We start from the raw sequence: 24777 nt of genomic DNA, 5'->3' as shown, positions 1-24777 counted from the left end.
AGGTATTTACCGAGGGGAGGGACCTCGATTTTGGAGATAGAAAAGGGACCCATAAGAGGCAACCTGTGAAAGCCAGTTTTTCAGCTTCCGTGGGCTCTGGTGTGGAGACCTGGTCTGAAGGGAGGCTTTCTGTATGGGAGGATGTGGGGCAGAAACAGACAGGCTTCATTTTTATGTCAAATGCTGCCAGGATACTCAACTTTTCTATTGCTGGATTTAATTTTTCTTCACGTACTCTTGCTTGCAGCAAGGAGTTTAAATATATCTCTTCCAGAAGAGGTATCTATTATTGGACTTGAGTGTTTTTATTTTAGGCATTTCTGAGAGCAGCGTTCTGAGAACAGGCAAGAAAGATGAACGAATAAGCTTTTAAGCAAAGAGGTTGTCGATAGAAAATTGACGGACTTTCTGCATCTGCAAGAACTCTGAGCCCCGGAGTCCGAAAGGCCTGGTGGAGGTCCCAGGGCCCTTAATTCCCGCTGGCTGATCGTATAGCAAGATCAGCCTCATGACTTCCACATCTTTGCAGTCACCTGCTGGTGTGAGTAACGAGTCCTGCTGGCTTGTTAGGCTCTGGTGACATAATGCCTACATCTCGCGAGCACGGTGACTGGGAAGAAGAAAGCATTCAGGGAACGTCATCCACTGTCAGCTGTCATGGGGGACCGCTCTCACTCTCGGCTTCATCTTCCTTACGGCCATCATCGGTGGATTTATTTTGTGAGGAGCGTTATTTTTCCCTGTGGAAGCAATATGTTTTTCTGGGGGTTTAGCTCTTACTGATATGACAAATTACAGGTAGCTTATTGTCCGCAGCATGTCAAGTTGTAGAGCCTCCACTTGGCATTTGCAGCTCTCTCTCATTTGTGTCTAAAGAGTGCTTCCCCTTCTTATTGCTGCCTACCTCCACCAGGCACCAGAATTCCTCCCCCCACTCCACCTCTGTGCTTTTATACCTGCTGATTCCCACCCGCCATCGAATGCCCCGCTATGTGGGGTAATAAAACATGTTGAGTCTCTACTCTGCATCCGCTATTAAGGCAGACACTTTAGAAGTGATCACAATCTTCACCCCTAAGAAACAACTAAGACCCAAGAATCTGATTCCAGACAACTAGGATGCATAGGGAACGGTTAGGGACATCTATGTGACTTCTCAGAATATTCTAGAATGGGCCTCAGGACTATTCCCTCCGCCCCTCAGACAAAGGGTGAAGAGTCATAGCCTCACTGGGCATCAGTCATGATAACCAAACCAGGAAGACAAACCTTTCAGATGAAGTAGAAGGGCACACCTGCCATGAATCTCTGGGAATGCATGAGGCCCTGCCCCATGGTAGCGAGGGTGGAGGTAGTGTCCCATCACTGTGAAGAGGCCACGCGGCCTTTCCGGGGACACATCTACTCTCACTGGAATTCTGCCCTGCATCTGGTCTTGGTGGACATGCAGGGGAAGTGTATTGTGAGACTAGAGTTTCCTCAGAGCCGACCAGGTCAGCTCAGCCTGAGGGAGAGGCTGAGTTTCAGCAGATAGGGACATTGTAGGTCAGGACTGCAAAGCTGTGGCCAAGAAGAGCTTTGAATGGGAAGTTGCTGGTTGGTTAGAAGAGCCAAGGTGAGTGAGGCGGCAGAGCATACATAACTCAGAAGAACAGACCGAGACGGAGGCTGTATGTGCTCAATGCCAGAATGTATTGGTTAATGTTTCTTTAAACTTGATACAAGCTAGGGCTAGGATCAATTCAGAAGAGGGAACCTCAACTGAGAAGATGCTTCCATCAGATTGTCGTATAGGCAAAACTCTAGGGCCATTTTCTCCATTAATGATTGACGTTGGAGGGCCCAGCCCCCTTTGGGAAGTATCACCCCTGGGCAGGTGATCCTGGGTGTACGAAAGCAGGCTGAGCAAGCCAATAAACAGCATTCCTCCATGGGTCTCTCCTTCATTTCCTCCATCCAGATGCCTGATGATTTTCTGTTGGCTTCCCCTAGATGATGGACTGACCTGTAAGCAGATGAACCCTTTCCTTCCCAAGTTGCTTTTGGTCAAGGTGTCTTTAGAACAGAAATAGAAACCAAACTAATATAGAAGACAAAAGATGCTGGCTTTTCCATGGGGAAGCAGCTTTGGCAAGAGACCTTCACCAGCAGCTAAGTCTTGGAATCCAAATCTGTAGACCGCTGCATTCTGACTACCTAGATCCGCTTCCAGATTTGTCTTTTACCATATTGTTGTATCCTGGGAAAGAGAGACAGGAGCAAGCACTCAGCAGTGTGACCCTATAAGGAGAGGCCATGACAATAACCAACCACAGGAGAAACTCCCTGATGTCCACTCAAGATAATTCTAGGAGTCACAAACCGCCGTCAACCCAAACGCCGTCTCCCTAGGAAATGCATCTATTCTGTTTACTAACCCACAGCTTCTGACAACATGCCTGGGAAAGCCTGTGCCAGAAGCTGTGGGTTAGTAAACAGAATAGCTTTAGGTTGGAGGAGAAGGTTGGAGTTTTGGATGCAGTAATGTTGGGACTGAGAAATGCCACCTGTATTTATTTACCACTACCATGTATGGGTTTTTTTTTTTAAGTTTTGTTATAAGATAGTGAAGTTCTATATGGCATTTTCATACCCCCCCCATACTTTGGTTTGGTTAACCTTGTTGCCTCCTCTTCCTCAGGAACCCCTCACTGCTGAGTTATTTGCTACTAATAGATTCAAGGAGAGGGAGTCATTGCCTTCAATCCTGACGCCACCGGTCTCAAGCAGAATTCTAATCCAGTCATCATACAGGTGGCCCTAGTTAAACTAAATGGGTCACACAACAAACCCCAAAACCCCATGAATCTGGGAATGGGACAGCTGGATGTGGGAGGGGTGATAGGCATGGTGAGGGAGGTGAGAGAAGGTGTTGGGGAGGAGCATAGTCAGAATATACTATATATGTGGATGAAGCTGTCAAAGAACAAAATTCATGAGAGGGAAAACGTGTTCCACCATCAAGTCTCTCTGAGCTCTGCAGATGGGCGAGGAGAAGGTGGTTTTAGGAACCAGTTCTCCTTGTACGTTCTATAAACCAAATATGGAGTTTGTGTTTTGACATCAGAATGGCTGAGATGTAAAGTCCCTGCTCCACAAACAAGAGGACCTAGTCAGTTTCCCAGTACTCTTTATATTACTATACTGTTTATGTACATGAGCAAGCATGGTTATGCACAGCTATAATCCCAGCATTATATTGGAAAGGAGGAGAGGAGACGGGTGGATCTCTGGAGCTTGTTGGCCAGGTAGCCCGCCTGAACTCCTGAGTGTTGGGTTCAGTGATAGGACCATTCTCAAAAACTAAGGTAGAGTGGGGTTAAGGAAGGACTGAACAGCAACCTCTTAGCTCCCACACACATGTACCTGCACAGTGCAGAGGGGGGGGGGGGAGAGAGAGAGAGAGTGAGAGAGAGAGAGAGAGAGAGAAAGAAGAAGAAGAAGGAGGAGGAGGAGGAGAAAAGGCTTGTACATTGCAACCGCAGTTCTTGAGTTCCTGCACTCCCTAGCAGCTGACACACTGACCCTCTTCCAGGCACACAGCCAGCTTGTTGAATTCAGGATCTGGATGAGTAGGTTGATAGCCCATTTTGGCTTTCCTGAAATGGGTGACCCTAGGCACCCACATGGTAGTCCTACCGTTCATTTGCAGGCTGTGACTTGCTTACCCCAACAGTTTATCACAAACTTATTCTGAGTCTAGTAATGTGGTTTTACATAAAACATCACTTTCTTTTTAAATTTAGATTTCTTAATTATGAATTTTAGTGAGCATAGAAAGTAATGGGTTTCATTGTGACATTTTCACAAACGCTTTCCAGTTTCGGGGAGAAGAATCAAACTGTACTAATATCACTTTCACTGTGCGTGGGCACTACACGGGCCGTATTTATCATTCCAGCTCTTTAGACTGTGAAGCGGAGGCTCTGACGCCTAGCAGTGCAGGTTCCCACAAGCAGGTTGTCATGACGAGATGGCTTTGGAGACTAGGGTGAATTGTAGCTATCAGCCTGGAGCTGGAGTCATTGGCCGTTCCAATTGTATACACATGATTTGTGGGGTGGAAGATTTCAAGGTGGAGAAAGTTCGCTTGCTCTGAGTGTCTCTCTATGCTCTAAGAGGAAGCCAGAGTCAGCCGAGGTTGTACCTTGATGACCGAGATACAGGCAACAAGGAGCAGCTCACCCCTGCTAGAAGTTCTACCTGACCCAAGGTTGCCTTTGTGGTTCATCTCGGGATGCAGAACCCACTCTGGCTTGGAACAACACTCGGCCCTATGCTGGACGAGTCACTATGCAAGATCAAGTTTACTTGGCCCTTTCCAGTAGCCCCTGAGGACTTTGGCTTGCTCGGCCCTCCCTCCCATGAACTGCAGGACTGAAGCTGCCCTTCTCGGCCACTCCCAACCAGTCTTAGTTTGTGTCTGGGGATGCCTGTTCATTTTTAAATTGTTTTTTTGTTTGTTTGTTTGTTTTTTGAGGATGAGAAAGCAAACTGTAACAGTTTTCCAATGTTTCTCCCATTTGAAGCAGGAACTTGGAACTTCCCCTTAACATCGTCCCATCACAGACATTTCATGTGGGCCCTTTTCTAACTCCATAGCTTCTCTGGGACTCCTTAGAACACATGAGTATTGATCATGCTGGGTCCCCTCAAGCCCATGAAGATGGGAGGTGCAGGGACCATGCCAATTTCAGCACTGCAGCTACAGGGTCTTTGGGGGAATGAGTGATGTTGAACCAACATGAATCTGTACGGTAAATGGATACATACCTAAAGGGTAGGATTCGAGGTATATTTCCTCATGTTGAGTCGAGACAGAGAGACTCAGCCCATCCTTTGATGTATGTAATCATGGACCAAAGGCAGAGGAAAGCAAGCAGGAGTCTCAGTAATTCAGTTCAGTGAGTCAGACCGCCCAGATTCTAAACTAAACTCCTCCATTCCCCATTACTATAGGGCTAGCAGCAAGATTCCTCTCAACCAAAGGAGGATTTCCCACAGTAGGGAGGAAAAAAAAACCCAAAGAATATTCTGAAATAAATTAAAAGCAAAAGTCCAACATATCATATTTCTAGGTCCCGGGAATTATCTTAAGCTTAGGTACTAATTCTATTAGCGTTCATAACATAGCCCCGAGGGGCAGGTATAGCTCTGTGCACAGTTAAAAAGCTGTATAAACAGAACAATAGAGCATGTACAAAACTGGTAAAGGATGGAGCCAGGATCCAGGCATTCTGGATACAGTGCCCATATTTTTAGCCTTTACTCTCACCATCTTACCAAAAGTATACAATGTCAAGGCCTGTGAAATCAGAAGAACTTAAGCACACTGCTTTCCAGTCTGCAGCTTCCTGCATGTGAGTTTGGGCCAACTACTTATCCTCTCTAAAGTACTTGTTTTAACATGAGACCATAAAATGAGATAATAAATTAGAACTTGAAGACACAATAATCATTTTTGCCATATAAATATGGAACGCTTTTAACTATTAGTAGCCAACGAGCCTTGAAGGATACAGGGAGCCGTTTGCCTTGTATGCTGTCAGAATAGGGCAGGATGGGTAAGTGGGTAGCTGGACACTGGCATGCTTTATCAGTAACTTAGAAGACCTAGTCCAGTTAGGATATATAAACAAAGGACATGGGTAAGAAGTAGTTCATTTCATGCTGGTGAACTTGGGACTGGGGAGTGGACTGGGAACTTTTGAGCCAGCTGAACTTGGACCTGCAAATCCACCTCCCAGAGCTTCAGAGATCTTCCTGCCAAGAAAGCAGCGATTGGCTCATGGTGAGAATTAAATCTGATCTGGAAGAAGAGCATCAGGCAGGTGGGATAGTGGGATAGTCTTCCTAGCTGCCTGTCCCCCCTCTCCAACCCTCCCCACCCAGTCCCTTCCAGACTCCAGCTGTACCCAGGTGATGGGAGACTGCCAGCTGCTCCCCTCTGGGAATTGGTTTCCTCAAGTGGGATAAGGGTGTTCTGAATAAACAGCCATATTTTCATCCTTGTGTTTACCTGCTTACAGGTGCAAGGAGAGGGAGCCTCCTCTTCAGCGGGGGTCTTTGTTCTGTAGCAATTAAAGGCGCCTTGCTAATCCTTCTGCCTCCCAGATGCTCTGGGAATATTTTTAACTCCTCTTTTATATGCCTCACTCCGAAGACATCTTATTATTCATTTCAAAACTCGACAGCTCTTCTCACTTTGTCCCCCATCCCCTTCTGATACACAAAGGGAAAGTGAGTTCTAGCAATCAAGCCAAGTTCTGCCTCTGTTCGGTCTAGCCCAGAGCTGCACGGATTTCTTCTGTCCTCATCCCCACACGGTGGCCCAGCTCAGGGTGTTAGCTGTGCCGTAAAGATTCGTGTGCTTCGTGTGATAGAATGCTCAGTTTCATTTTGTTCACAGTAAGCTTCAGGTGCCTCATGTTCTGCTGTGGATGTCAAACTGACAGTCATGGGACAGACTAGGACCAAACCGGACCCACATGGATAAGAAAACAGGGGCAAACATTGCCAACACAGTCATCAAGTCCATGAGTATCATTACCTTACTGGTACAAAGATAGCCACCAGGATTGGGCGAGGGGGTGTGCACTTGGGAGGCCGTGGCAGAGCTCTGTGAGTTCCATGCCAGCCTGGTTTATAAAGGGAGTTCCAGAATAGTCAGGACTCTTACACAGAAAAACCTTGTCTTGAAAAACAAAAACAAACAACAGAAAAAGATAGCCATGAGGTAAGGCGATCATTTGCATAAGCAGAGAAGTTATGGCCTCTTGGGATCTGCTTTAAATGACTTTGAGATGACGTAACCTTTATTATGCACTGCCTGTATTCTGGGGTGACTGGCTAAGTGTGTCTTGAGTATGAGTTCACGTGGTTCTCATAACTGCTCCGAGGTGGGGACAGTGATTCCGACCATGTGGTGAGAAAGCAGACTTCACTGTTGGTGCCCAGCCCAGAGGTGCACAGCTGCCTCCAGAGTCTGCACTGTTGGCCACACTGCTTCTGAGTCGAGGGTGACAGTAGGTTAAGGAATTCATAAATTAAGTTTAAAGCCTAAAGCTGCAGATAGACATAATGAAGACTAGACATAGCGGCAAAGGAAAGCCCGGTCCTGTGTTAGTTTAAACGGCTACACAGATTTAACTTGTAAACGACTGGCAGAGAAAAGAGCTACGCTTCATCCAGGCCTGTGCACAGGGGACTAATGGGATTAATGGGGCAGTTAAGAGAATAAAAAATTGCAAAAGACTCAAGGTGGGGCTGATCCTTGTGTAACCCACCTGGGTTTACACACAATGATGGCTGCTCTGACTCTCCCTAAGAGGCTGGAGACACTTGCCCTCTCCATACGTCATAGCTGGAACAACGATCTTTTGACATCCTGGAAGGTTTTCAGGCACGCCTCTTAGGGAGATAGGCTAGGGTCATCCTGGGAAGATGACCTTGACCCTAGGGAAACTATACTGATATTTATTCATGTCTTTATGAACCAAGATTGAGACCTAGTCTCGAAGGCTGATGAGAGAACCTGAGAAGAGCATGTGATGTCAAGCCTTCTGGAAAGGGGCTTAGAAGGGAAGGGCATAGAGACAGAGTGGGGCGGACAGAGTTGGAGGCCACAGTGGCAGTCCTTTATTGTCTTGTCCTAAAACTGCCACTCCCTGGGCCTCCATATGTCGGCCCCAGCCTCCCTCTCCTGTCTCTTTTATCCCATAGTGGTGAGTGCTGCAGAAGGTCCTCTTCTATCTACCTTCACTTGGGCACTGCTGCCTTGGGGTCAGGTGGGGTCAGGAACAGAAGTGAGGATGTGGGAAGAAGGAGAGGGAGGGATAAGACAAGATAGACAATGGAACAGAGGCAGTTGACCTGCTGTGAGCAGAGGAACATGGAACCTGCCATCACACTGCCCTCCATCCCCAGCCTCTTCTTCACTATTGACTGAAAATTGATTAGGCAAGTTGTTTAACCACCCTGAGTCACAATCCTCTCTTCTCAAATAGGAAAAAGGACGCAGGGAATGTCAGAATGTGTGAATTGATAGCCATTTTTACCTCTGAAATCCTATGGTACCTTGAAGATGGCAGTGGGATTGTCCCCAATGCCTTTCCAGAGAAGAAGGGGGCAGTTTTGAGCTAATTTCTTTTACTGACAGTTCATTTTCCAAGGCAACAGCCTAACAAATCACGGGGCCAATTAGTGTACGAGAAACAATTGATCCTTGTGCTCTGTGAGCTCAGCCCACCGCCTCGGTGCTTTGCGGCGTATTTGGGGACTGCAGCACAGCACTAAATGGAAACTAATTGGACAGATACGGCTGTAAATTGCACGCCACTGCACCACACTGCAAGCTTCCTAGGACAGCAGCATGATCTGACAGCAACAGGAAGACTGTTACCAGGCTCACCATTCTGCACTGCAAGCCAGCCCAGCTGGAGTCCCAGTCCTGCTTCCTTGTCTTGCCGAGGGGAACACGGAGGCTCTCCATGTTAACAGAGGCTGGACATGATACTGAAGCATCTCTTCAGTGTTGGTTCCCTGAGCCCTGGCTTTAACCCGCTGCGGCCCTGGCAGCCTTCTTAAATAAAGAGCCCTAGAATACTGTCTAGATGTCAATGATTTCAGGACAGTGCATCAAAGTTCTGGCACACTGGGCAATGGAAACAACCACAGGGTTGTCTCCTGTGCCAGAGTCTGCGAGTTCATGGCCAGTGCCTACCGGATGATTCTTTCTGTGCTGTGAAGGGCCCCAGTTCTCATGGCTTGCTTGCCTCCTTTGATACCTGTTGGGTTGAGGCCACACCCCCATGATTTCTGCTGTGACTTTGTGTGGAGTTCTCTATCTGTGTGTCTTTCGCCAGTCCCCCCCTTGGATGAAGATCCCTGGTGTTCCATTAGAGTCTCCGATATGGCTTCCTCTTACTCTATGTATAACAGGTGTTCTGAAACTAGGCCACACCCCAAAATGCCGAGGCTCAGGACGTCAGTGTATGCACTGTGGAGAAAGGGCAACAGTAGCATGTCATTTCCAGAATTGTTGAGCTGGGTGGCAACTGCTGATTATTAGGCATGCTGTGTAAAGGCAGAACACGGAAAATTTGCCTGATCGAATTATCTGCTCCATTCAGAGGCTGGGCAGTCTGTCCTCTATGACAAAAGCCGCTCACGACAGACTTACATTTCAGATTCTGATGTGCTTGCTTCTGACTGACGTCACGCCTTGCCTCAGCACCCTGGTGGGTCACTGCTGTGAGTCTTAAGAGTCCTCCTTTGGCTCTGACATCATCAGCGCGCCACATCACCTCCCCACTTTGTAAATGAAGGAATTGGCCTCCCTGATTCTCAGTTCTGGCCCTCCCTCCAAGGGCTCCACTGTAATCAGTTCACATTCTTGCAAGTTTCTGTCTGCATGCCACGCTTTCTTGTGACCACAGCAAAGGTTAATTTCAAATTGGTAACAACATAAAAAGCAATTTTCCATTAAATATAATGACCCCATTCCCATAGTGACTTGTGGCAAAACATGCTGTTTCGTTTCATTCGCCCACATTCATTTACCTACTTGCTACAATAATTTTTATACCGTGAGTTAAAATGTTCAAATCATCAGTTATATTACTAAATGCCTTCATCGGCCATTAGGATTCCTCGTGCAGAAAGAAGCAGAAATAAAAATAAGAGTTTTAGAGAAACAGAAATAGAGACCATAGAAGAGCATTAGGAGCTATTTAGAGGGCACAGAAAGAACTCGGTCTTGGAAGCAGCCATGTCTGGTAGCAACCCATATTCTATCAGCCCTGTGACCCAAGAGAACCCATTCTGCTGATTGATTTATGTCAACCTGACACATGCTTAGACATGCCTGAGAAGAGGGAACCTCAACTGAGAAACGGCCTCCGACAGACTGTCCTATAGGAATCTTCTTAATGGATGATTGATGGAGGGGACCCAGCCCACTATGGGTAGTTTCATCTCTAGGCAAGTGGACCTGGGCTGTAAAAGAAAGGTAGCTGAGCTAGCCAGAAGAAGCAAGCCAGTATCCCTTAGTGATGGACTGTAAAGTGTAGATGAAGATGAACTAAGCCCTTTCCTCCCCAAGCTGCTTTGGGTCATATTGTCTATCACAGCAGGAGGGATGCAGACCAGGTATTTACTTACCTCCCATGGGTCACAGTTGTTCAAGCAATGAAAGTAGGGGAGACTGTCTGTGAAGTTATTTCATGGGTGAGATGAATGAGGGTTGTATATATAGAGTACCTAGTACCTACCACAATGCCTAGAAGGTAGTATGGATTCTCTGCACAGTATCATTTGTATAAAAAAAATATAAAGCCTGGGAAAAGAAGATATGAAGTCCGAATTCTTATACATACTGAGGACTTCCAAGTGTCTGTCTCTGTCTCTGTCTCTCTCTGTCTCTCTCTCTGTCTGTCTCTCTCTGTCTCTCTCTCTCTCTCTCTCTCTCTCTCTCTCTCTCTCTCTCTCTCTCTCTCGTATATACACACACCAGCTATTCAAGAGTGTAAATTATTCCCATGCCCGTTCAACCTGAGCATTTCAGAATGCTCTTACAAAATGGAAGATATCCTGCTATCACACCTGGGGCAAGAGCACAGGAAAGTGGCTGCTTCCATGCTGGGCACTTCTCAGCACAGTGTGTCTTTAAAGTCCAACCCGCACCCCTTGTGTTTAGGGGCAGCGGTTGCTCAGGTGAGCAGGACAAAGGTGTTTTCTCTTAACTTACTTTAAGTGATATCACAGGTCAGTGCCCTAGTCTTTCCTGTTCTTGGGAAGGAGCCCTAAAATGTGTTACCCCCTCCATCTCTGACCTCTCTATCACTTGATAATGAAGACATCAAGAGAGAGTGAGGAAGAGGGAGGGAGCATACTGCAATCTGTTTGTTCCCAACTTATTATCACGAACGTTCAACCTCACAGAAAATCGTGAAAGGCTAACTCTCAAACGTAACCTTTTGTTTCTCTATTTCCACATGGGTTAAGGGATCAGTAACTAAACAGATAATAGGGGCATCACAAGGGCTCAGAAGTGCGGGGGATTCTTTGCTTCCAGGCCCCATTCAGCAAACAGTGCTAGAAACCTATTTTTTGAATCATAACCCACTATTGATGTTTCCATTTCAAATTTAACACTATAGAATTTCTCTTTAGGTTTTACAATTATCCTTATCTCAACTGTCTCCCATGGACCATCTTGCTCACTAATGACAATGTATTTGTGTAGTTGCTTTATTCTAATATATAACCAAAGCTATCACCAAAATTATAATTCCAATCTGAATCACTGCTGTCATTGAGCCAGGCACACACTGGAGTTTTCCTGGTCCCACTTGTCCTAAGTCTGTTTCCTCTTGTGACAGGAATTATGATTGTGGCTGGTATCAGAAATCCCTGGGTTTCAAACGCTAGAAAACGTGACTCGAATAAACCAGTTTCACAAAGTCTTAGTGACCAAAGGAAATTACTGATATCTGTAATTGAAAATTAGAGGGTTAGATTCCCAGAAATGCTGGGATCCAGGTTCTTAGATCCCATGTAAGGTCAGATCTCTTCTTTTCTGTGTCTTGATCTCCCACTCTCTTCGCTTGTGTCCCTCCAAGGCCTTACCCTGTTAGCTCCATGGCAGCCTCATTGAGTTTGTGAGCTCTAGGTTTCAGCATAGCAGCAATGTACCTGATCTATAATATAGAGACATTGGATTGAGAATTTTTAACTCATTTGCCTATGAGGGAGGAAAAAAAAAACTAAGCACCTTCCATCATCCAGAAATGCTGGACACATTAGATGATCTGGTTGTACAGACAGAGGAGCTGGGGCTCCACGTGAGAAGGTGGCTTTCTCAAAGTCACAAAGCCATGGAAGTATTAAAATACCTCCATTGCATAGCATGCCTGATGTGCCCTGTCCTGCAGCTCCAGTGCCTGCTGAATGTTACAAGTGTGAGAGCTGAGCCACCAGGACATCTACACCAGCCCACCAACTGCCATGATGCTCTGGTCACCCTTGCTCATGCGCCCTGGGATTTTGAGTGAACCCCAGTGTTAGGAAGCTACTGCTCAGGCCGTTTTCCCTGGCTGAGTTTTTACTTCTCTCGAACAGCAATCAGCTTCCATGACACTTTAGTGATTGCTAAGTGATTAAGCACACCTGTTTCTCCTTTGCCTGTGAAACGCATCTTAGGGCCAAATCACAGGTCTGGGACGCTTTCTGCTAGTTGACTGACTCATCTCCCTGTTTTAAGCAGGGTCTTTGTCATGTCTTTCCAGATCTGTACGTTTATGCCATACGACTAGAGAGCTGTGAAGACACTGTTCGAGCTGTTGTCAGGTTATGAAATCTACAAAAGAATTAAAGGGATGCCGAGGGCTAAAAAGGACACGCGTGTGTACTGAGTCTCAGCACCTCATTTTAACTGCCGAGGAAAATGAAGGTTTAGGGCAACAGATAAAGAGTTTGTGGGGCTAGAGAGTGGTCCAGGACAGGCTTGGGCCCCAGATCTTGCTGACTGACTCTTTGCAAAGTTCCCCTTTTAAATAGATACAGACCGATGCATAGAGGGAGAGCGAAGACTTGCAGTTGCCAGCAGCTATGGGAGAAGGCGACAGGCTGTTTATTGATACAGAATGTCAGTTTGGGAAGATTAAAATTTTGTGCAGGTGGATGATTGCAGAACAATGTGAATATGCTAAATGCCACAGACTTGCATACTTAAACTGCCAAATTGTATGTTATGAATATTTTTTAAAGTATAAATGTACTGACTCCTGACTCCATATCAGGCACTGTATTTGATCAACAGAGGGAGGAGACAGGACATCGTCACCTTCCAGGAGCTGGCTCTCATGGGGAGAGATACTGATTAACACAGTCTCATCCACAGGGTGGCAAACTGTGTGGTTCCATGCCCACCCACCCCAGTGAAAGGCACAGCAGCTGAGAGGGCTTGGGCTACTTTGGGAATGTCCCAGGAACTTTCGAGAAGCTGTATCTGTATTACATTCTGAACAGGGTGGGGGAAGATGCTGAGCGGGGGTGCTTTCTATGCACACGGAGCATGGGGAAAATGCTTGAAGGGGTCTCTGATTAATTCAAGTGCCAGAAAAAGAGCCATGTGGCATTAATTGAGGGACTATGGTGACAGAACCCAGGGATACCCCAGATCACACAGGTCGGGGTGTGCAGGCCCTGCTGGGCATTCAGTCTTTATCCCAAAGGCAGTGGGAAGCCTTTGGTGTATTTCGAGTACTGGAAAGTCTTGAGGAAAATCACCACTGTAAGAAGACAAGGCCTACATGGCCGAGAGATGAGCCAATCTGGTGTCTGCCACGTAGACCTTATCTTCCTATCCACCACATTTTTTTTCTCAGTCCCTTCACACTGTGATGTGACCCACAGGAAAGAAGTGTGTGTGTGTGTGTGTGTGTGTGTGTGTGTGTGTGTGTGTTGGGAGTGGTGTTGCTTAGTATGTGAGGAGAGACTGGGATACTCTCCTAATCTATGTGTGATACAATAGCTGTGTGCCCTGGATAACTTATTTTGTTATGATAAAAAGGGAGAAGGAGTCAGCCTGAAAGGCCACAATGGAATGGAAGGAAGATGGCATGTGCATTAAGTTTGTGATAGAAAACAAAAGCATTTTATATTTTTCTATCATACATAAAATATGTATTATACCAACAATTAGTATAAATAAAAAGTCATATCTTAAAGTTCAGTAGTAATTCCACCAAGAGACAGCCTTCTTTAGATTGTCAGTTAGATAATCAGTGGACTTCCAAAGTTCCCATACAAGATAAATAAGCATCCTTGTCTTTCTTCAGAAACATGGGCATTCTGAACATACTATTTTGAATATGCTTTTTCAAACTCAACAGGATGCTGCTCTTGTTTTTCCATAGGGAAAAAAATCTTACTTCTATGGATGTTTTTTGCCATACTGCATACTGTTTCACTATATAGAGACATGATTTTTTTCCCCCAGCTAGTCAGTGAGTACCTACAGCTTTGGATCTTTCTAATTTCTCACTGTTCTTCGGCACTGTGGGGAGTATCTCATATCCAAGTCTTTGTCCGCAGGTTGCATTATTTCTGGGTAATTAATTCTCTATGAGGGGAATCAGAGGGTCATTTTGTGCATGATTTTTTAAGGCTCTGAAACACAGTCAACCAGCTCTCCAGAGAAGTTGCATTTCCACCGATAACAAGAAAGCAGCCCTCCTCCCCAGGTCCCCCGCACCACGCTAAGCACTTTATCTCCTAACTTATTAATCTCCTCAAAGCAAGAGAGAGATGCTGCCATTATCCCTGTGCTGCGCCCACACGCTTGCAGCGACGTGTGTGTGTCTCCACAGCCTCTCGACTCTATGTGCCATAGTTAGCCTTCCCGCCACTGTGAAGGGGAGAGAGCCTGCCACATCTATTGGGCATTTTAGATGGCTCAGTTTGCCGTTTCCAGAAACATTTGAGGCTCCGTGTCCTTCGTCGTCTACAACAGTCAGAGAGGGGGGCATCTGAGAAAGTAAGTCAGAGTGACGCTTGCTTCAATGCTGCCCCCTGGCAGATGGCAGACTAGACTAGCTGTGCTCTGAACTGTGCCCTCCCTGGCTCGAGAGCACTCTCCTTCTCCCGCTTGTCACATGACCTCTCCAGCTAGAGACCGGGCAAATCTGTATGCTTGGTATTGTCCTTGACAGAAACCCGATGCAAGATTTCAGGGTGCCAACCAGGGAGCAGTTCCCCCCGGCCTGCTCCATTTAGCACTTGATGATGGGGTGCCTAGGAGGCTGATGCGGAGGTTGCCTCCCAGCCTTGTTGGCACTGCATCATGGTGAACGCATCCAAAAATACGTTAGAAAAGAGAAAGGCTTTTATAATGAGCCCAGGCCTCCCTTTGTCTTGTGAGGTTCTAACAACTGTAATTGCTTATCATGTGAAGCAGCGTGTTGTTGTTCATGGATCTATTTTTATTCTGTGTCTATCTACTTATCTGCGGTTTTGTTGTATTTTGTTTTTTTGTTAGCATACTTGAATCCTGGTGGGTATTTTTCCCATGAACAGTATTGCCTCAGGGGAGAGAGAGAGAGAGAGAGAGAGAGAAAGAGAAAGAGAGAAAGAGAGGGGGCACATACCCACAATGATTCTTTGAAAGCTAAATGGTAGAATTTATTCCTTAAAAATAGCTTATGGGAAAGACTTGAGCAGATGACTTTCTAATCCATACTGTATTTAATTGGCTGTATTGAACCATAGTACAAATTAAGTCTTCTCTGTAATTTATTCTGTCAGACAGTAGCCCCCCAAACAATTTGATACCTCATTTAAACATTGTTAAATGGCTGATGGAAATGCGAAGAAAAAGATTTAACGGTGCTAAGAATCCCTCCGTTCCCAGAATGAATCCTGTGTGGAATGTTGTGAATGAACCCGATTCATCCATTTGCTGGGCGTGGATTGAGTACCTACCTTGAGCAGTGCCCATCAAGGTGACTCGGCCCGCTCTTCCTCCCCTTTGGTGCTCTTTGGGTATCAATTACTGCACCAGGGAAAGCTCTTTGGGAACGGAAGAGAACCCACCATGGACTGTTCCCTGCAGGTTTAACATTCCCAAAGCAGAGAGGCAAGGAGAACCTGTGCTTAGGAACGAGGTGCTTCCTATAACACACCCTTTGCCCTACTCTTCTGGGAACTTCCCATTTATCCTTCCAGACTTAGATTGAGTCCATGGCCTCTTTTGTCAAGTCTTCCCCATGCTCCTTCCCTGGTTCTGCTCCCAGCCTGTACAACACACAGTTTATGTAAGTCTTGCTGTGCTATATATTTTAGGTTTGGTCACATGCCTGTTTTGCGAGACCATGAGGTTCTTGAAGAAAGGATGATGTTGTCATCACTTGTTTAGACGCATAGCACGAGACCCAGATCATAGCAAATGGATCAATATGGATGTGCTGTGACTAACTGGATGAATAGACAGATTTTGGGCAAGACAAATCAAAGAATCTTACTTGAAAGGGCACATGTGATGCTATGGGGTATAGGGAGGGAATTCGTAAAAAGGAAGGAGTCAGGGAAGGTTGCTTCATGAGCAAGATACTGCAACAAGACTTTGAACACGGGCGTGGTGCAGTAGTTCTGTAAATAGTGTGGTTGCGTGGAAAGCACAGGGGAGAGGAAGGCAAGAATGATCCACAGAGAAAACCACACGAACAGTGGTACAGAGGAGGGACGGTCCAAACTCCAAAAGGGAGGAAAGAACTCCTTGGGTTGTTTGTAGGCTAAGGCACCTAAAATTCATGTGGAAGATGGGATCAAACTAAACTGAGGGTATTGGTGCCTGGATGGTCCGTGGTATAGGGAAGAGGTTGTAGAATAAGGGATCCTGAAAGCCCTGGTTTCAAGACCAACAACTACTTTAATAGTAAGAGTAAGTCTTTCTGAGGCACTGTTTTCAACGAGAAGTACAGATGAGGCTTGAATAGCGTGTGCCTTCTTCCCGCCCTCACCCTCCCACTCAGGTGGCATCATCTCAGCTGGTCAACCTCTGCAGCCTCTGTAACAATCTACCATGGCCCAGAATTCTCCACAGAAACACACGCTGTGGGTGAAGCTATTCTTGTCAGTCATGACCAATGGTAGCCTCTCTTCATTTTGGTGTTGGCTCTGCAGATACCACATGAAGGGAAGTCAGCGTGAACTGGAAATGATTCCTAGGAACGAGAAGTAAACTTCCAGGTCATGCTTCCTTGACTGTTTTCCCTGTGGCCCCTGTAATTCACCTCTATGTGCTATGGTTTATTTCCCTCTCTGACCTCAGACACTTGCCAGAATTACAGACAACCTCCGTTCCTTCCTCCTCTCTGGTTCCTTGTTTCACTTGTTTTCTCCTCCCCTTCACGAGTCTCAGCTTTTGCTTGTTGAACTAGAGAACCAGGGAAAGAGAAAAGAGACCTAGCTTCTAGACAACCCTGTTCTTGTCAGTGCTTTGCAGCCCTAGGGAAGAAAGACAAGTCTACATATAGTAATGCCTAGGACGGTACAGTCTCGGATCTCTGGTCTCTTCATAAAAAAAAAAAAAAGACACACAGCTTAACTATGTAACGTTTAAGGTTCCATGTGACTTCAAGTGCCTTTGATGTGGTGTGTAGTAAAAGCTCTACTTGAAGACCAAGGTCAGTTTCTAGGTTCAGCGAATGAACATCTGTCCAGTGCTCTGAGTTGCTGAAATGAATATGATAGCACAACTGTAGAATGAACTAAATCCTCCCGTGCGTGTATTTCCCCGTTTCTATATTGTGTCTGCATAGTGGAAGGTTGGGGAAAGTAGAGACATTTCCCCTCGCTGACAGTTAGCTTTCCAGCGAGTGAGACCTTGGAGAACATTGCCATTTAACATGTCATAAATTAACTACGAGAAAAGATCATGTTACAGATATCTTTAAGTGCGTTGTGCGCGCACACTCACACAGCTAACTGTTTGCAAGGCAGTATTAGGTATCATCAAGCATTAAGAATGTTTTGATTTTAAAATACTTAATGAGGATTTGTAGATAAATTAAAACATCTCCATCTGCTGTCTTCATGGTAGGTGATATTTTACCATTGCACAGTCATCTCTAAATCTAATTCCACCAGGAAGACTTCTAATCGCTGTTTAATTTTAGAGCAATATTCTGCTTGGCAATCAATAAGGCAGTGTCGTCAAACTTGGGTTTAATAGGAGACATGGATTGCATCCTCTACAGGGTGCACGGAGAGAAATACTTTCGGGCAAAGGAGAGAAGGGTGTCTTTGTCTCCCATTTTCCCCTGCCACATACCATTGTAGCTCACAAAAGCTTATAAATCAATGCCCCGTGTTGCGTGAATATAAATCTCACCAATTTTACATCATTAACACCATGAAAAAGCTACCGCTCTCAGAGCAATTTTCCTCTGCTAGCTAAATCTGTCCTTTTGATGAAACAAAACAAGCAGATTCCGATTGTTTTGCTAACAAACCCTTCCTCCACCAACTTTAATCATGCCAAAATCCACTCCGAGTACAAAGTTGTCATATTGCCAGTTGAGGGACTAAGGGTGTGAGGCAGTGACGCCAGTCTGCTACTCAGGGTGCGGCAACAGGCCACTAGAATGGATGAGGCTGAAGGGCGAGCTCTGAGGGTCATCAGAGAGGCAAGGGTAGGTTATATCTTGGCACATGGAGGTGAGGCAGAACATTCTAGAACAGCAGATGATTCTCATGGCCAGAAACCTAGTTCAACAAGAGGCCAGGGATTGACATTTTGTAAGGTCAGTGATCTCTAGAACTAAGGTCATGGCCATCATAAGAACCAGAGGCCCAGTGAACGATCCTAGTGGCTTCTAAGGTACAGGAAACCTAGACGAGAGCCTTGGAGAATGTCTCCCCTCATGGTTGAGGAGGGTTTTGTAGCGGTGCTGCCTGTGCTGCCTGTATTTCTTCCTGTATTTCGTCAGGAACAGGAAAGATTTTGTGCACCACCAACCACCAATCTCGTTCATGTTTCCTCCTGGGCTATTTGAACCGTGACCACTTGTTCAAATGTAAGCTAGGGAATCTAGCAGCAATAAGCAGATATAATTATAAATAAACAGTTGCACATACAGAAATATATAAACTTATTGAGAATAATTGTGAACTTATGTCTTTTAACAGCAAGCCCACCGCTAGCACCACTTTAAAGAGAGGGGATCTCAAAGCATTTCCACTGAAGTCAGGAATGAGACAAGAGTGTCTACCCTCCCCATATCTGTTCAATACAGTACTTGAAGTCCTGTTAGATTTTTGAAATTTGCCTTTTTATTGCCTTTGCTGATCCCTGTAGAGCCAGGACTTTTGAATTAGGAGCCTTTGGTCTGGTTTTTCTAGGGGGATAAACTGGGGCGCAGAGACGTAGGTGGGTGGCTTGCATTAGTACAATGGCTAGAACTCGGGCTTCTTGATGTAGGACAAAGGCTCTTCACTAGGCTTCTGGACTGACCACCAGCGTCTTTTTGGTTCTGCAAGCCTTTATGGAATACTATTTAAGATGATATATGGGATTATAGTAGGAAAATAACCACAAAGATCTCCATCGCCTAATAGGATGGGAAACTTTCGTTTTGTGGCAGTTTGGATAACAAAAACAGAAAGATCAATTTCAAATTACGGAGCATCATCCAGATTGCTTCAGCTCAACAAGGTGGGTGGAGCTGATGTTAGATGGCAGAGGTTAGGAAAAGAGTCTAGTGTGGTGACAAAGGCCAGGAGTCAGGCAAACTTAGAAGAGCAAACCTGTGACCATCTGCATGTGAGGACTCCATCAAGCGTTTTAAGGGAACATTCCTGCAGTGAGAGGGAAGGCTAGCCCCGTTTGGGAGCTGCTTAGCACATAGGGTGCCATCTCATGTGGTCATCAAAAGAGCTTTTCAAGAAGATAATGAGACCAGACGTTGCAGACAGAGGGATTCAACCAATGAAAAGGATGTGTGTGTGTGTGTCCCCTCCTCTACCCACAATGGTGACTTTGAAAAAGAATAGAGGAAGTCTTTCATCCCTCAATAGAGCTTTTCACCAGCTGCTGGGAAAACTCAGTAACCCTACAGAACTAGAGTACTGTGAAGTTCACAGCACCCCCTGGAGTTGTTCACGGGACGGTCTTTCCCACTGCATGCAAATGCCTGGTTACGGAAGTGTGTTCGTTATCAAGACAGATTAGACTGAGCTATGCTGCGAAGGTTGTGAGCAGAAAGAAGCACATGGGATGAGTCAGACTCGGAAGCATCGGCGGGTGGTGGGAAGCCACCTTTGCAGATGCTCACTCCCATATGAGCAGTCCGGATAGATCTCTGGTCACAGCACTGAGACCATGAAGGGAGACCCCCCTTTCTCAAGGGCAGGCGTAGCTCTTTTTCCTTCCATCTGTACCAAACAGCTTTCCCCAAGCCCCTTGGGCCTTTCACACATGGCAGAAACATCTCTCTTATTCATCAACAGCTCGAGGGGAGTGTTCCCTGAAACATGTTCTTCCTTTGTGTGTCCCCAGGCCCTTCAGCATCACCATGCTGTTCATGAAATTTCCTACATTGCGAAGGACATCACAGATCACCGGGCTTTTGGATATGTTTGTGGGAAGGAAGGGAATCACAGATTTGTGGCCATCAAAACAGCCCAGGCAGTAAGTATTCCTGTCTAAGATGGGTGTTTTCCTTGTAACTGCGCAGGACAGAGCTAACACTTGATTTTCCAAAACCCAGTCTGGGCAAATGACATGCCACCCGGCAGCAGAATCCTATTTAGGACAGATAAACAGCCTTGAAGCAAAGAATCATGGTCATACCCATTCATTTTTTGTTTTGTTTTTTTTATCCTAATGGGTATGTCCTAATGACTAATTATTTTCCCTTTCTGATTAAGCTAGATAGAGACACGTATACAAATAAGTTTTCTTGTGTTCATAGCCTCATTTAAAAGGAAAATAAAGAGAAAACAAATAGCTGTTTTGCATATGGCCTGCCCTAATTTTATTGTATTCGGAATCACTAATAAATAAAAAGAAATGCCTTTTATGCTTATGATTATTATGAATTTGCAAATATAATTAGTTGAAGAAATGAACTTTAGCCTAGAAGCAATTTGCTAAACCAATATAAACAAGGTAGAATTAATTAAGAACGGAATGCTTTCAGTTTAATAGAAAAAGGAAGGGCTGCGGGTTGGAGCCACAAACAAAAATTAGTAGGTGTAGTTCTTTATTAATCTGTCTCCCCACCTTTCACTGCAGGCTGAACCTGTTATTCTGGACTTGAGAGATCTCTTTCAACTCATTTATGAACTGAAGCAAAGAGAAGAGTTGGAAAAAAAGGCACAAAAGGATAAGCAGTGTGAGCAAGCTGTGTACCAGGTATGCCTAGGAGTTCCTCCCCGTGCTACAGAAGACAGGGCCCACAATAAACAGATGGGAAACTGACAAGTCGGGCTGTCTCCTGCTGCCGAGCAGAAATAAACAGAGATGAAAGGTTCCTGTGCAGGTTACAGGCAACCAAACTAAGCCATTAGAAGTGATCCCTTCTTTTTTTTTTCTTTTCTGAGACTTGAGATGGGTTAGAGAAAGGGGAACCTTTAATCCACGGGAAGATTTCAGAGGAGGAAGACTAAAGGCCCATGGCAGCTTGGCTTGCTTTGCTGTTGTTAAAGCAGGGAGTGGGTAGGGAGAAGGAGCTGCAGGATTCAGGGTTTCTTTGTGTATTTCTGCGTTAATGGCCTCCTAGCCTATCCTAATCAATGCTGCCTTCTCCGCTGTGCTGTATTGTCTGAAGATAATCTCACATCTCTTCCTTTGTGTCCTTTGCTTTCACCCTCCCTCCCCTCACTGGGATAGACAATTTTGGAAGAGGATGTTGAAGATCCCGTGTACCAGGTAATTTCAGAACCACGTCGGGGTTTTGCATGAACTTGTGCCCATGGTAAGGCTGTTTTGACTGACAGTTGAGGAATCTGTTGAATGCAGAAGGACTGAGGTGATTTCCAAAGGTCAGGGCTGCCAGCCTGTGCAGAGAGAGAATTTCAACACGGAGAGAGGTTTAGCCAGCACCACTAACAGGTGATCTGGAAATGCACTTTCTTCTTTATGTCCCTGCCTCCGATGCTTCCATGATCTGGAAAAGTTTGTTCACAGAAGTGAATGTTTCTCAGGAGTCTCTTGACTGTTCTGACTTGAGACACGATGGATAATGAAGAGGACTCTAGGAGCTAAGAATTAGGGTTAAGGGATGACATTTGAGCGGCATTTGAACACAGCCCTAAATAATGGCTTATGAGCTTTAGCAGGGATGTAAGATCTCTGATGATGCCGGGTAGCCCTCTGATTATTTTGTTCATGGCACGGAGCTGTCATGAAGTGGGAGAGAGAATCCCGAGACATCTCTGTCCAGGGCTTTCTCTGCACTCTCTCCATGGTCTACAGCGCAAGGGTGGGTAATGACCTCTCTTGGGGTCAAATCCAAGATCCGTGCAAACAAGGAAAGGAAGAAGTGGCTTTTCCCCCTCCTGTGCTTATTTTTAAGGAGGAAAAAGTGGACCAAAAAGCATACTCACTTTTTTAACATAAAAGCAAACCTCCTGCTTTTATCTCCAACCAGGATTCATAGGTGTGGTTTGTGTCTGTGTTACACAGCCACTGCATATATGTGCATACCTTCACACCAACAGCTGCTATGGCTATGATAGGAGTGAAATGATTAATTGATACTTGCTTAGATACACAGGCAGATAGGTGTCAAAGCATCTCGCAGATCTATGGTAGACACAAGTCAGAACTGCATCACTGTGAACACACCCTTGCTTTTGAGGGATGCAGAGGAAGAACTTGCTTATAGCAGGAGCTTCGACCCCCTGATTAATAATCTCACAGAGGATGATACATTACCTCTCTGCAAAGACTTGCAGTGGCCCAGTGTACTCACGTAGCCAGCAAAGGTCTGCAGCCTTAGCAAGGCCCATGTTATCCCAGTAACCCAAATCATTTCGGATGTTTCCTCTTGTGCCTGCTTCTGTAATACTTGCTGTGGTTTGCATTCTGAATTCCAAATGCTTTTTTTCCTCTTTCTTAATTTGTTCCTTCTGCCCTTTCCTCTCTGGCTGCTCCTGCAATAGTACATTGTGTTTGAGGCCGGACATGAGCCAATCCGTGATCCTGAAACAGAAGAAAACATTTACCAGGTATAAGATCCTTGCTTTTTCCTATGCCCCCTACCAGCAAATGCTAGCGTACTGATAGTCTCAAGAAGCCCGGATCTTTTGGTCATCCAGGCTCACATGATGCCCTTGAGTACACTAACTTCTGGTTCCCAGCGATTTTCTGGCAGTTTCCATGCCTCCATGTTGAAATCTTTAATGGCCAGTTGTGTACAGTAATTAAATCTGGAATGGATAATTGGGTATTTTAAGTAGCATACAACCCAAGTGTTCTATTGTACTGAGATAATGCCATGGAGAATTGCAATCCACCAAGTAGAAGGGTCTTTCACTTCTCAAAGCAACACATGCATTCAGTTGGGTTAAAAACCCAACTTCCCTTCTGTAAGTAAGGGACAGATCTGAAAATGCTGTATTGAAGCAGCTTTGGGAGTAAGGACCAAATAAAAGAAAGTAAAGCTGAAGGCTTTATTTTTCCTGAAGGAGAGGCAGATAAAAATTCATAACTGAGAAGAGCACTTAAAACATTTTTGAACTCATTCAACTCTTACAAATATGTGATAAAATAGGCATTTTAATTCTGGGGTTTCTTTGGGTGGGGGTTTTTAAGCAGATTCCCCGGGATGGCACAGCTCCTTAGAATCAAGGCAGAAAACCAGACACAAGTGAAGACCAAGCCCCAGCCTCCTCAGGAATGCCATTAAAGTGTTTGGGTCATGGGTCACAGTAGCATGGTCTAGTGGCACATCAAGTAAATATGATAATTTTTCACTAATGAGAACTTGAGTCTTCATCTAAAGCATAAGTACTATGGGAGAAGGAGTGATGTGATGTATTTATTTAATCAGGGGTTTTAATTTACTTAGTTGTGTGTTCTGTTATTCAGCCTTGGGCATGTGCTAATTGTGAAATCAAAATAAAACGTATTTTCAATTTCTCTCAAACGGGTAGAATTCTAAATGAGCAAGCCCAATGTTGTTTCTCCCAACAGCTCAGTTTAAGTGGGTCTTGTAGATCATCCTTTATTTATGCGCGCCTGCTCCACCCAGACCCTTCCCTGTGGGCCTCCACCAGGAAGTGCTGGAGCAGGGAGGGCTGCAAACATTGGAGCACCTGCTGAGAACGCAAGGGGTGGTTTAGTCTTCCCCTACAGAAGCTTCACAGTTGTCCCAGTGTCTGATCTGCAGCCCTGTATCATCCTGCAGTGTCTCTTGAGCGTTGAGGCCAAAGAGTCACTAACCTACCATCCCAGCGAGAGGAAGAACCTCCACTGTAGCAACTGGGGACAGCAAAGTGCCAGAAAGAGCTGCCTTCAGGGGCAGAGCTGGGGTTCAGTTTGGCCCTTCTTTGGGTCATGGTTAGAGAGCAAGGCCCTTGCTGTTTTTTCAGACGCCATTTCTCCAGTTATAAAGTAGGGAGGGGGCAATCCCATCAGTGTGAGACTGAAACAAGCTTATGTGGGGTATAGAATGGGGCAGCATCCTGGGGCACGGATATCCATGTGGATCCAGACCTTAGCACCAGTACTTGCTCCAGCCGTTGATTTAAATTGTAAATTTCCTTCCTGTCTCTGGGCACCCGTTTACCCACCTGTAAAATGAGTAAATAAGATTCATAGATCTCCGTGGATAGGGTCTTTCCTGCTGTCTGAAACACACACCTTGCAAGAAATAAAACTGGGGTTCTTTGCGGAATCATGCTAGCTTGCTTTGTAGGCAGCAAAGCCCTTAGCAATGGGATCCACGTGTACCCACGGATGTCCTCTCACGTGGAGGTGTACATGGAACACCTTTCATCTATCACAACACCCCTTATGGCTTTAGTCATTTTCCCGCCTTACAGACAAGGGGAGTGAGGCTTGTGGGGACCAAGGATCGTGTTGGGATCCCAGAGCCTGTGAGATGGAATCTCTAAGGCTTTGTCCGATCTCTGTAAAAGTCCCTCAGTCCTGTAACTCTTTCCAGCTCAATGTTTGGTGGCTCTGTGTTCCCCAGTTATATTATGTATCTTAAGTCATTATCAAAAGAT

General features: G+C 45.5%; 1 protein-coding gene across 5 annotated transcripts in view; it reads left to right on the top strand.

Annotated features, from left to right (window-relative positions):
* Positions 1 to 24777, top strand: part of Dab1 (DAB adaptor protein 1) — a 1107419-nt gene that overhangs the window by 1025776 nt on the left and 56866 nt on the right. For all 5 annotated transcript variants that reach the window (XM_041652239.1, XM_041652236.1, XM_041652238.1 and 2 more), the window contains 4 exons: positions 20099 to 20230; positions 20837 to 20956; positions 21434 to 21472; positions 22708 to 22773. In XM_041652239.1, the coding sequence (XP_041508173.1) occupies positions 20099 to 20230; positions 20837 to 20956; positions 21434 to 21472; positions 22708 to 22773 (357 nt within the window). The remainder of the gene's footprint in view (positions 1 to 20098; positions 20231 to 20836; positions 20957 to 21433; positions 21473 to 22707; positions 22774 to 24777) is intronic.

The sequence above is a fragment of the Microtus oregoni genome, unplaced genomic scaffold (genome assembly GCF_018167655.1).
Source record: "Microtus oregoni isolate MIOR12 unplaced genomic scaffold, Mior012 000005F_ref0000423, whole genome shotgun sequence".
Taxonomy (NCBI): Eukaryota; Metazoa; Chordata; class Mammalia; order Rodentia; family Cricetidae; genus Microtus; species Microtus oregoni.
This window is presented reverse-complemented; position numbering and strand designations above follow the sequence as displayed.